At 39.6% G+C, this 12,829-nt stretch overlaps 1 protein-coding gene across 10 annotated transcripts in view; it reads right to left on the reverse strand.

The window, feature by feature from the left end:
- The window catches only part of IL12RB2 (interleukin 12 receptor subunit beta 2), a 79,494-nt gene that overhangs the window by 52,954 nt on the left and 13,711 nt on the right, over positions 1-12,829 (reverse strand). For 7 of the 10 annotated variants that reach the window (XR_009050080.1, XM_057716827.1, XM_057716807.1 and 4 more), the window contains 4 exons: positions 6,051-6,165; positions 4,963-5,147; positions 3,571-3,713; positions 2,295-2,445 (listed from right to left, as the gene is read on the reverse strand). Coding sequence is in view for 9 of the 10 variants with exons in the window: in XM_057716827.1 (XP_057572810.1) it covers positions 2,295-2,445; positions 3,571-3,713; positions 4,963-5,147; positions 6,051-6,165 (594 nt within the window). In the remaining variant the exon portion in view is untranslated. Of the gene's footprint in view, positions 1-2,294; positions 2,446-3,570; positions 3,714-4,962; positions 5,148-6,050; positions 6,191-12,001; positions 12,137-12,829 lie in introns of those variants that run through there. The other 3 variants (XM_057716852.1, XM_057716845.1, XM_057716837.1) reach the window with 3 other exon arrangements.

The raw sequence follows: 12,829 nt of genomic DNA on the forward strand, positions 1-12,829 counted from the left end.
TAGGAAAGTGATTTCTTTCCTTCCACCCCTTACTTAGTGGTCATTTTAGAAGTGTTTTTCATGGAGGACCATGACAAGAGTTGAATTTAATGACACGGGAAAGGGCCATATGGAGTGAATAATGCCCTCATTCTCTGCTGGCATGCTATAAATAACTGCACCCAATCCACCAGGAGATAACACACTCTTCTGTTTTGAGTGGCCAAGGCTGCAAAGAAAGAGCTCTATCATAAGATCATTCAGTTTCAGAGAGTAACAAAAAAAAAACAGCTTACGATATTTTTTTTTAAATGCCAAGTTACATATGCATACACATCTCAAGGGTTAAAAGGAAGAAGTGTTAAAAAAAATTCACACCTTTTAGGTTTACATCAGTTGATGTTTCATACAGAAACTGATGACAGAAACAGTGGTAAGAGGTGAAAACCATGAAGCTTAGAGTAAGAGAAAAGAGATCCTACAACAACCCACAGAAAGATCAAACACAAAAAAGGGAGATTCAGACACTGAAAGGAAGTCAGCAGAGCTTGGTCAACGTGGTGTGTCTCAGAGAATGGGTTTCTCTCTTTATGAATGCTTGCAGTTACTCTGAATAAGCCAGCTTCCTTGGTTCAATTCATAACCATCCACGAGTTCAACACCATAACAAGTTGCTGCTCTCATTGTTATGATGGTGGTTTATTTTATAGGATATGAGAAAGTTACCATCCTGCCTTGAAGGGTTTTTAATTCAACAGATAAACACTTAAAAAAAAAAAAAAAAGGAAAAGGAAAACATTTTCACACATCTCCAAACAGGTCATTACTAAATGTGAGTAAAAATGACAAGAATTTACACGCTCAGAGTTTCCCTAGTTTATACTTTAGCTTAATGTGATGAAACTTAAAAATTTCTCAGCCTATTTACTACCTTGGATGTGAACGTAAAATATGGCCCATTTCCAAGAATTTTATCTGTACTATGTATAAGTAAACTCTAATCCATGAGGTAATTTAAAAATGCATGACACTGACATTGTAATAAAAGGGTAATATGAGTAAGCTCTGGATTATAAAAATGATACACATTTAAACAGAGAACAAGTGGCTCAACATTAAAGAGGTTTTTATCATAAAATGAGAGGAATAAATTATAACTTGAATGAATTCATTTTAAAATATTTTTTAAAATAGGGAAATGAACTATTGTAAGAAGAAAGGAAGAGTATACAATTATTCTACAATTTATATATTATTTATTTTATTAATAGTTTACATCCTTGAAAGTCATTGGGGTATCACTGATAAGCACCATTAGTTACCAAAAATCACTAGTAGCTCACAGAAAGTGAATGCAACTTAATCATTAGGCTAGTTTACGTGCACATGTAACTATAAGTTTCACAAACAAGGATTTAGCTTTTCTGACATTAATGCTTCAAAATCTCCAGATAATAAAGCAATAGATTTCATGCCAATTATCTTTCCTCTAAGACAAATTAACATAAATTACGAAGTCCTATACTGTATCACTAAGTGCTTTTGAAAACTAATATTCAGATGGCTCTTTCTCATGTCCCCAAAGATTTTGTACTGGCATAAAGTTCATATAAGCATTTTTGCTTTTTTGATTATACTTCAATAAAATTGTCTTCCCTATAATTACCAAAAAGAAAAGTCCATCAGACTTAAAAATATATGTGATCTCTTCAGAGCTGTGGGCAGTCTAGTGGTACTCATGTAAGCAGTGAGTATCAAAGTTTTGAAGAAGTGCAGTGGTGTAATATTTGGAGGAGGGACGATCACTGGATGCTAAACTTTATGTTACAATGTTGTCTCCAGAGTCTACCTTTTGTCAAGCTTTTAGGATGGCTTATAAAGCCATATTAATTTTCATAGAGTCCAAAGGGTAAAATGTATCAAGGTTTAATGATAAAGGACTGAAATTAATTACACGTTGTAACTTTCTGGAGTAAGGGAGAGTAGCTGAGAAAGTAAGTGAAATAGAAATAAGATATATAATCAAACAGTATTGAGGCATAAGCTTGTAACCAACATGATAACGTGAGGCAAACGGGAGTAGGACTTACCTAATGTTGAAATTTTTTTTAGCAACGTCAACGTATCTCCCCGACAGTTTCAATACTTAAGTCAATGTCAAAATGAGTCTGTTGATTAATGCACTCACACTTTTTGGTTCCGTATCGGTACTTTAGAGATTCTACTCCAAGCAAATTATTACCTCTTCCTCTCTCCCTCCTGTCTTTCCTTCCCTCTATCCACCTCCCACGCCCCCACCTTTTTTTGACACATACCTTCTTCTGGTGTTTGTGTTCTCAATGATTCACTCCAATCACTCCAACTACCTTTATAATGATGTAACTTAGAGGAAATCTGAAATTCATATTCTGTAAAGGGTTTCAGATCCAGCAAATCATGTCTTCCTTTGGCATTTGTGGCATTAACCTTGAATCCAACAAGATTTTAAAAACAGCCTGTTAATAATAAATTGATTTAAATAAAGGTAAGAGAACCAGACCAGATAACCCTTTTCACTTTTCAAATCTGTTATTCAACGAAGAAACATCAATGACTGGGTTACTAAATACACACGATGTTAATCTGAAACAATAGCTTCTCATTAAAAAAAAAACACCAAAAAACTCCCGCGTCTAAGAACCCATCTATACGGATTCCAAGGGGAGCCTGAAACCAGCTGAAAAACACGATTGAAAACTACCAGTTTTAAAAAGGGCCTTGAAGAAGTTTGTTTCTACACTAGAGGTTACTGCTTATTTAGTCACAACTAGAATGTGATGAATGTTTTGACACAGACATAAAACTGGTTCCAAACAGAAAAATTTAATTATATAAGAAAATTATAAAGGCAAAAGTATATGTGAAAAATTTATTACCTCTCTACATGTGGAACTGATCCTTTGTTATTATTACAAGCCATTTTATATTTTACAAAAATACTAGAAGGAACTATAATCCTACATTTTTTTATTGTAAAAAATTTAATGTTTAGGGAAATCCCTGGCGGTCCAGTGGTTAGGACTCCTCGCTTTCACTGCTGAGGGCCTGGGCTCAATCCCTGGTCAAGGAACTAAGATCCTACAAGCTGTGCAGCGCCGTCAAAAAAAAAAAAAAAAAAAAAGTAATGTTTAATGCTATACAAAGTGTGAAGCTTTATCTTTGGAATATTCAATTCAGACAAGCCTTTTTGAACATTCCCTAATATTTCTCTTTCCAATATGTTAAAAGGAATTACCAAAAAGTAATAATGGAAGTAATAATGGGGTAGGGAGTAGAATAACAGGGAGAAATGACTCATTTACTAGAAATAAATTGTAGAAAATTAATGTGGGTTTACATAAGCCTATGGCTTAAAAAAATTTCAGAATCAGTGATCAAATTTTAAGGTATTTCTTAATAAACAGAAGTGTAAATGACTGGTATGTTTCAAATGTGTATCTGTACTTTGGGTTAAATACTCTTAAACTGCATATTTTGCTGGTAGGAAAAGAGAGATCTGCACAGTGCTCTAAGAACCCTCCCTGGTCTCCCCTTCGCCCTAGAGACCATTACCATATTCCAGGCCCTGCTGTTAGTGGGCCGATATCTGAGTCGATTAAGCAGCACCAGCCCCTCATCTCTCCACTGAAGGGCACACCTGCTCACGGATGCGTTTACACATTTGATTCTGATGTCCCACGGAGGAAGAGGCCTCACTGGTAACCAGGACAAACACAGAAGTGTGATTCAGTCTCCACAATTGGAAATTGTCTTACGTATTGACATGAGCTTATAAAGAGTTGGACAAATCTCATTTCTAAGATGCATGGCTGCCAAACTTGGTGAAATAGATGAGAGAGTAGTCCCTGGCTTTTCGGAAGAAGGAAAAGTCAGATTCACTTCTAAACCATTAAAGTAAGTCCCTTTAATCTACCCTCATTTTCACCAGATAGGCTACCATGAACTTCAGTGATAATTTCAATTCCACTTAATTCAATGATTTAAGGAAAAGCAACGTGCCAAACCCAAGAGTTCCAGTGGCTGAGAAGGTGTGGCTGGTGGTGATCACCCCAGAAGGAGGAGAAATGTTGGCAGGAGAAGGCATAGGAAAGAGACAGAGCAACACAGGAACAGAAGAACAGGAGGGAAAGAAGGTGGCTGGAGACGGTCAGTGTAAAGAGGTGGAAGGTAGAGTGGGGAGAACTGTGACAGGAAAACGCAGAGTAGGTACCGACCGTCAGACTCACAGTCAGCAGTATGTGTGTAAAGAGGTGCTTTGGGAAGAGAGGAGAGAGACACACAGTGTGAGGCCAGAACTTCAGGCAGGCCAGAAGCCCAGTTCTACCTGGGACGGTCAGACCTTGGGAATGCCTGGGATTGGCCTCTGATTCAACTGGGCCAGTCGTATTTGCTCAGAAACGTGCTGAGACTGGCGCACTCCAGCTCCCAAGCTGATCAGAGGGAAGGAGGTAGGTATTTTCCAAGGAAGATGCATTGGTACAATGAAACACTTTATGTATAGGTTGGCACCTAGCTGCTTTAGCTCTGCAGGCCCACGTGCAGCCCATCTCAAAACAGTGGAGTAGCCATGGGGGTGAAAAGACACCTCCACCAGGAAGGGCTTACACCGAGCTTCCTGAGTAACTTCACACGATCCTCTCTTCAGTCAGATGGTAACACAGGCAGCCGGTGCCTCCATGGGATTTGAAGCTAGGGGGCTCTTATTTCTCCAACAGAGAGAATAATGTTGAGTATCCCATTTTGTACAACCATCTCTCTATAGCTCTAGAGACATACATCCTTTTGCTTGCATCAAAGAAACATCTATCCTTTGCCTATGCCTACTGGCCACTTCCCATGAACCACTGTCCCTTTTGAAACAATCACACAGAATATTCAAGTGATTTTAAAAATAATATTTATGTGCCAATGATCGAAACCCACAAAAAGTGAAATAATACATACCTATGTCCAGCAATGTGAATGAGGATGTAAATGAAGAAGCACTCCCAAGACTATTGGCAGCAATAACCTTCGCTGTGTAATTAGATTCAGGTGATTCAGGGGTTAGGCTGATTCCAAGGTCCAAATGGTCACAATAGTGATCATTACATGGCTTCTGCCAAGTTAAATTTTTTGGTCCATTTAACCTGTAAACGAAAGACAATTGTGTTTAGCAAGATACTTTATGTGCTATTGCCTCCTTTTAGTACAAAGGAACAAAATGTTCAACTATTTTAAATTCTTGACATTTTTTAAGGTCAGTTTTACTTCTAGGCGATACACTATGGGAATATTTGTATTCTGTGGTCATAAATAGGACCATACTTCACCCTCTCTTTATTTTTGGTGGGACTGAGACTTTTTGACATTCATATGGATGAGTAACCATCTCTACACTTCCTGAATTCCCAAAACCCTAGCTGAATCTTGGCTCCTTAGGACAGATCCAATCACCAAGGGATCCATGGCCACCCTGGCATTTACTGCACAGAAGTGCAAGATCCTAGTACAGACCGGAACCCTGAGCCACACTTCCTTCCCCCTACCGCCTCCTTGCTTACGCATAGTGCTACCAGCAGGATCTTTGGATGGGACCAACTCCAAAGAAAACTCCAGACTCTCTCTCTTTTTGTGAACTCTCGGGTCAGGCCAAGATACTCTAAAAAGAAACTTTTTTGTGGCAGCTAATGGTAAGCTACCACAAAAAAGAGTCTATATACATGACCCCAAGAGTCCGCAGCTGCAGAAGAGGGAAGGGATATAATGCAGTCAGTTTCACACTACAGAGCAGGGAAGAATGCCCACAACGCAGGCCTTGGATGCCCTGAAAAGAATCTGAGTTAGTCCTCAGACCCAAGACATAAGTTCTCACACTTTAATTGAATGAATCAGTTTTACTTGATGAGCACGATATATTTTTTTAAAGTATCTAATCATCTAGAGGTGTTTTCTGCTTCTTCTCGCTGATAAAACTAGAACTGTTAGATATTTCTAAATGCCATCTAAGAGGAGACCTACCAGAAAAGCTGCAAAAATATAGTCTCACTCACTGTAAAGTGTATGCAGTATATATGTGAGTGTCTCGTCCTCTGTCCCAGGTGCAGGCCACGGTCCCACGTACTCCCTTCTGTATACAAGATAAATTTTGAGGCTGTTCTGGAACAACTTTAAAAAGAAAGAACAAAACCGCCTATTTTAAATAGCACACAGGTGATATTTCAATTACATTGTTCGTATTTGCCAACAAGATAACAATACTTCCCTATGTCTCCCACATCCAGATGAGCTGGGAGCTATTTCAGATCTCATCAAATTCAAATTTGCCTCCTAGGCATGAATTTCTTCTAATAATAATTGTAATAATAGTGAATATAGATCAAAAATTTACTATAGGCCAAGTCCTGTGCCAAGTGTTTTATAACTGGTTTTTCTCATCAGAGCAGCTACATCAAGTACATGCTATTATTATCCTTATTGTATCAAAGAGAAAACTAAGACATAAGAGATGAAGTATCTTGCCCAAGATTACACAACTATGAAGTAGCAGAATCAGGGCTCCAGCTCACGTGTGGCTGACTTGAGTCCAAGCCTTTCACCATCATATTCTACTATTCTCCCTGACAGGTGAGCATCCAGTGCTAGCTCCATTACCCCACGTGAGGTGAGTTTACTTTTTTAGAATGAAGCCCATTCAAATATTAGAAACCTTTAAAAATTAGGGGCTTGCTTTCTTCATTGATCTGAAAATTGTTGCCAAGGCACTTCTACCCACCAGCCCTAGTCATGTCTTCCTGGGCTGTACCACCTAAATCTACTTTCTGCAGCATCACTTGGAGCACCTGAATGAACATTTATAAATTAATTCTTTATGTACGCAGACACTGAGAACCTTCCATGGGCTAGGCAGTGTTAGCCGTGGAAATGCAAAGGTGCACAAGGCAGGCATGGTCCCTTCTGTCATTAGGTGTGTATTTTTAAATGAAGCCACTTTATAGTCAAAGACAGAACTCAACGCTAGGAGTTACTCAGATTTAATGGAGGTAAGAGAAAATACTGTTACTTTGTCGTCTCGTTTGACCCTGAGACCCACATGTAGTAGAGGCTTCCTTTGGGTGAGATAAAACGAGTATGCCACTGAAGCCCTAGATATTGTCTGCTCAGAAAATAAAAGGTGTAATTGATGGGATAAAAGTTTTTTTGTCCTTAGCACACACCATAGACCTGGGGACAGTAATTGCCCACTGTGTGACCTTGGCAAAATGAACTTCTCAGAACTTCAGTTTCTTCAACTACAAAATGAGTATAGCAATATGTAGCTCATATTTTTAATGGAATAATAAACTCTTTTCCTAGAACAATAGATTCTTTCTAGTATGTGTATATAGACTAGATATACATCATATACATTTATATGTACACTTTATACATCTATATACACAACTACTTATGACTAATACTATGTTAACTTTTCATTTTATGCACAGTTTCTTGTTTATCTTGGAGGTAGTAATTAATTGCCTTGTTTTTCCATTTGTTTAGTTTCCTTATTATTAATATAATTCCAAATTCTTAAGTCAATTATCTGAATCACTGTTCAACATATTCAGATGTACTGAGAACCCTATTAGTTTCATCTGCTTGGAGACCAGTTTCTTGGAGACTTGTGAACTTTCCAATAAGACAGGTTTGCCTCTATGCCTGTACACAGCTATCTTTCTGGAACTGCCAGCCTTCAGTGTTTTGGAAATTTCTTCTTTTTCCCCTGTTTTGGATCTCCTGTTTCTTAGATCCAATGCTTTCTTCTTTCTTGATTTAATTACTTGTTTTGGTGGAGTATATCCTTTAGTAGTTCCCTGGGAAAGGTGGCTTGAGAGGAAATATTTTGAACATGGCTGAAAATGGCGTTATTCTACCCTCACACTTGACTGATACTTTAGCTGAGTATAAAATGTGCTTAATGAGCGTCTATTTTCTTTCATTCTTATGGATTCTCAAAGAGTTCATACGTTCCAGGAACTTTTATTTTTTATTTTGGGAAACAATTTTGAATTATTTCCCTAACAACTCCTATCTCTCGTTTTTTTTCCTAAAAATCTCTAGTGTCATCTTCGTCTAATTTTGTATTTTATCTCCTATATTTTAAAACCCTTGATCCTTTTGCTCTAATATGAGAGAAAAACCTCCTCAGTTTATATTTCTTTCCTCCTATTGAGTTTTTCTTTTCCACTTATCATTTTTTAGGTGGGAATGTTTTTTATTCTCTGAATATTTCCTTTTTATAGTATCCTATTTTTGTTCTGTATGCAATATTTTCTTTTAATGCCTAAGGGTATCAAGGACATGTTTTGTTTCTTAACATTTCTTCTCCCTGAACATAATCTATTTCTTCCACTTTGCTTTGCTCCACATGTTTGTTTTGGTTTCTGTTCTTCATGTTAGACATTTTCCTAAGATCCTTGTATTTTTTTATTAATTAATTAAAAAAAATTTTTTTTTTGGTCGCTCTGTGCAACTTGTGGGATCTTAGTTCCCCAACCAGAGATTGAACCCAGGCCCTTGGCAGTGAAAGTGCTGAGTCCTAACCACTGGACTGCCAGGAAATTCCTGGATCCTTGTGTTTTCACTCATATATAGGAGGCGGTTGCTAAATTATAGACTGGAGCTCTGCAGGTATGCCAGTTGAGGGACATTTGTTGACTCTGGGTTTCACTCCAGTGTGATCTGACTAGGGTTTCTTAGGAACCTCTATTGCAAATCATTTTAGACATTTCCTCTTAGCCTTGTCTGATTTCCAGAAAAGGATTTTCTAATCTGCCCGGAGGAAAGTATGTGTCAATGTTCCTTTCATCCCTCTGTTTTTCAGTACTACCAAGCTCAACTGAATGGGCTGAAACTAGCTGAGTGGCCCTCTGATAACAGGGCTCCAGGGCTATGCCTGTGTAGCAGGGCCCTGAGTGACTGGCTACATGGAATTGGGAAGAGAATATGAGAATCTGTTTTTTTTTTGTTTTGTTTTTAATCTTTTTTTTTAAGCTCTTTATTGGAATATAATTGCTTTACACTCTTGTACCAGCTTTTGAGGTACACCAAAGTGAATCAGCTGTATTTATACATATATCCCCATATCCCCTCCCACCAGCGACTCCCTCCCGGCTCTCCCTGTGCTGGCCCTCTAAGGCATCACCCATCATCGAGTTGATCTCCCTTTGTTATACAGCAACTTCCCATTAGCTATCTATTTTACAGTTGGTAGTGTATATATGTCTATGCTACTCTTTCACTTCATCCCAGCTCCCCCTTCGCCACCCCCCCCAACTCTGAGTCCTCCAGTCCATTCTCTGCATCTGCATCCTTATTCTTGCCCTGTCCCTAGGTTCATCAGTACCATTTCTTTTTTTTTTTTATTTTTTAGATTCCGTATATATGCATTAGCATACAGTATTTGTCTTTCTCTTTCTGGCTTACTTCATTCTGTATGACAGACTCTAGGTCTATCCACCTCATTACATATAGCTCCATTTCATTCCTTTTTATGGCTGAGTAACATTCCATTGTATATATGTGCCACATCTTCTTTATCCATTCATCTGTTGATGGGCATTTAGGTTGCTTCCATGTCCTGGCTATTGTAAATAGTGCTGCAATGAACATTGTGGTACATGTTTCTTTTTGGATTATGGTTTTGAGAATCTGTTTTTAAAACAATAGATTTTTCAATCAAATCTTCCTTTTTATCCCCCCTGCTACCCAGCAGTACATGGTATCACCAATTTCTGTCTGTCTGGGGTGGGAGCTTCTGCATTAAATCAGGTTGCATCTTGATGCTTCTCACTGCCAGCTGTAGGCTAAGCCAGTTATCGCTGGTCCACTTGCTTTCCAGCTTCCAAAACTTTTTGTCCTTTAGGATTTGTGCCTCTTGAAAACTTTCTTCACTGCAGCTTGAATTTATTTCACGGGGAATGAAAGTAAATACATGTGTTCAAACTACCATCATTTCCCTAATGTTTCATAGGGTCTTTTGATGACCAAATGGGATAAAGTACCTGGTACTTTTGCATAATAAAAAAGTTAGTCTCACCTTCGCCTTTACTCCTAAAAGTTTGTAGAGCATCTCATTTTAAAGACTACATCTTTTACCCACAAATCAAGTCAACTTTCTCAAGGGAGTTTCCTGGACCATGAAATCAAGGTGTCCACTTCAGCCCAGGACTTGGTTTGGGCAGGGACTATCTATCCCAGGAGAAACCAGACCTGATTCTCTCCAGTACAAACTTATAATAGCCAATGCTAGGAAAGGTCAGAAATCAAAGCCTCTGAAAATTAAAATGGTTTAATCTCTGAATTGTTACATGTATTATGCTCATTATTATTTTTAAAAGCCCTATTTACTATGTGAAATAAAAAGTCTTAGAAAAATACCTTTCAGAAATATCAACAGCTAAGCATATATTGAAAACAACTAAGCAAGGATCTATTGTCTTTCATTTATCTCCTTGATTGTCCAAATAGTCTGTGGCCCAATTCTCTGAGGTTAAGTAGAGCACTGGTTTGTTAGTTACTGCACAATTTGGGTGAGCTCTGGGCAGCAGAGCAGCACAAGCCCAGAAAGGGGCCAGAAAGAAAAGGCTTAAAGGCCATTTACCCATTCCCAGTTCTGAAGAACCAGTCAGCTTTATGAAAGGTCCACTCAGGGTATGCAATAGTACTAGGGGCTAGCTCTTATCACAGAAAAGAAAATGGGTTGCTCACTCCCTCACTAGATAGGATTAAGCTTACTACACTGGGTGAAACCAACAATCATTGTGTCTCTTCTTGGAATGACTAGGCATACTCAGAAAAAGTGTTGCTTCCAGTCAGTCCTTCACCTCAAAGGTGCTACACTTGTTCAAAGAGCAGCCACTTGATCGTGTGGTTACCACCTGAGCAAGCTGCACAAGCAACATTCCAGCAGCGCTACCCAACTGAGCTGCACCGGGGCAGTACTCCTCACCATCTCCCTAGATCTCCTGATGCTACAAACTGTCACAGATGCATCCACAACTTCTGGATGGAAAAGGAAACAAATGAAAAGGGGCTGCAGCATTCTCATGCATCTGGGCAAACATCAGAAATGGAATGGAATGGCTTAAGGACATTGGCAAAGATACTGACTTCCAAGGCCATTGTTAGCCCCCTAAAAAGATGAAAACATCTGGAACCCTGACACCACAGGGCTGTGAATGTTTGATACCAATATGGTATGTTGGTCTATAAGATGGTGAATTACCTGGATGAAATATTCAGGTGTTCTGAGGACAAGGGAGGTGAGGACCAATGGTGTTTTTCAGAAAAAAATTTCATTTTGTCTGTAACTAATGTTTATACTTCCTTTCAAGCGAAACATGCTCAGCCACTCAGCATGCTGCACATGTGAGGAAAAGAGTAAAACTGATGGAACTGCAACCCTAGCGCTCATCACTTAAATGCCTCCTTTGTGCCTGGTACTAGATTAAGCACTTTGCATAAAAGGTGTCATCTAATTGCTACAAGCATCTTATGAGGTAGGTGTATTAGGATCTTCATCACACAGATAGAGAAACTGAGGCTCAGAGAATTAAAATTATTTAAGTGTCCACTGCTAGTGGCAGGGTTGAGATTCAAAGCCCAGGCACCTTTTATTACATCACAGGCTGTCAGAGCTGAGAGTACATGACCCATAAGTTGTGTGAACAGGAGCCCCTGAGCTGGAAAAGGAGTATGGGACCTAGTTTATGCCTCCGTACCCACAAATAATTTGCTTAGACATTTGCTTGGTGTTCTTCTCAACGCTTGTGGTGGCCCCCCAGGAAGACGGCTTGGCACCAACCACCTCCTTATAGCTCACAGAGAAGAGGCTTCCATCTTTCCTGAAAAGAGTCTCATTGAGCTCTATATCACTCTCTTTATGAGAGGGACCCTGTCCTTGCAACTTGGTCAGTCAGCCTGCTACAGCAATTCCTCCTACTCTCCTCATGCCTCTCACCTGCCACTTCGGAGCGTCCCTGGATCCACAGAGGCACAGACATTCGTGGGATCGCTCAGGGCCTATGCATGTTCACCAGCTTGCCGGGCTGAGACTTTAAGGCTGAAGGCTGCAGGCTGCAGGCCGCAAGCTGCAGGAAGGTGTGCTGCTGGCTCACTCTGTGCACCGTGGCTCAGGCTGCAGACGCCAACTCTGACATCTTAGTTCTTACCCCCCACAGCCGCATGGAGGGACCCGCAGTGCAAGCCAGCAGTGCAGGGGAGTTGGTGCTCTGTGGGTGAACTTTGACCGGCAGACAGTTAATTTGCTCTTTCATCTGTCACTCTATTTCCATATATTCTTTCTGGGGATGTCCCTGGTGACCGAGCAGCCAGCTGTATCTTCAGTTGGTGCCGAACTTAACCACCTCATGTTTGCTCTGCTCTTTTCCTAGTTCACTCCCTCACTCTTGCTTCCCTGGAACTGTACAAATCCCCTCCCCTTACGAAGTCTTAGAACATCAGTTTTGTCTAGAAAACCCAGGAAAAGATACTAAGTATGATTACAGTTCTCTTTTAACCTCTGCTAAGTATGATAAGCAGTGGTCAGGAGTGAGATGGATGGAAGAACAATTTTTTGTGCATTAAGTCAGAGGGAGGAAGAAGTACTCAGCCTTGGGTATCAGCCTAGGCTGCATAAGTCAAAAGAGACATTTCTTTCTTCTTTTTAGGAGGCTGTGGCTTTGAACAATTCTCATAAGTCAGGAAGGCATGAGACTGTCACACAGAGTGAAGTAAGTCAGAAAGAGAAAAACAAATATCGTATATTAACATATATGTGGAATCTGAA

This window comes from Hippopotamus amphibius, chromosome 1 (assembly GCF_030028045.1).
Source record: "Hippopotamus amphibius kiboko isolate mHipAmp2 chromosome 1, mHipAmp2.hap2, whole genome shotgun sequence".
Lineage (NCBI taxonomy): Eukaryota > Metazoa > Chordata > Mammalia > Artiodactyla > Hippopotamidae > Hippopotamus > Hippopotamus amphibius.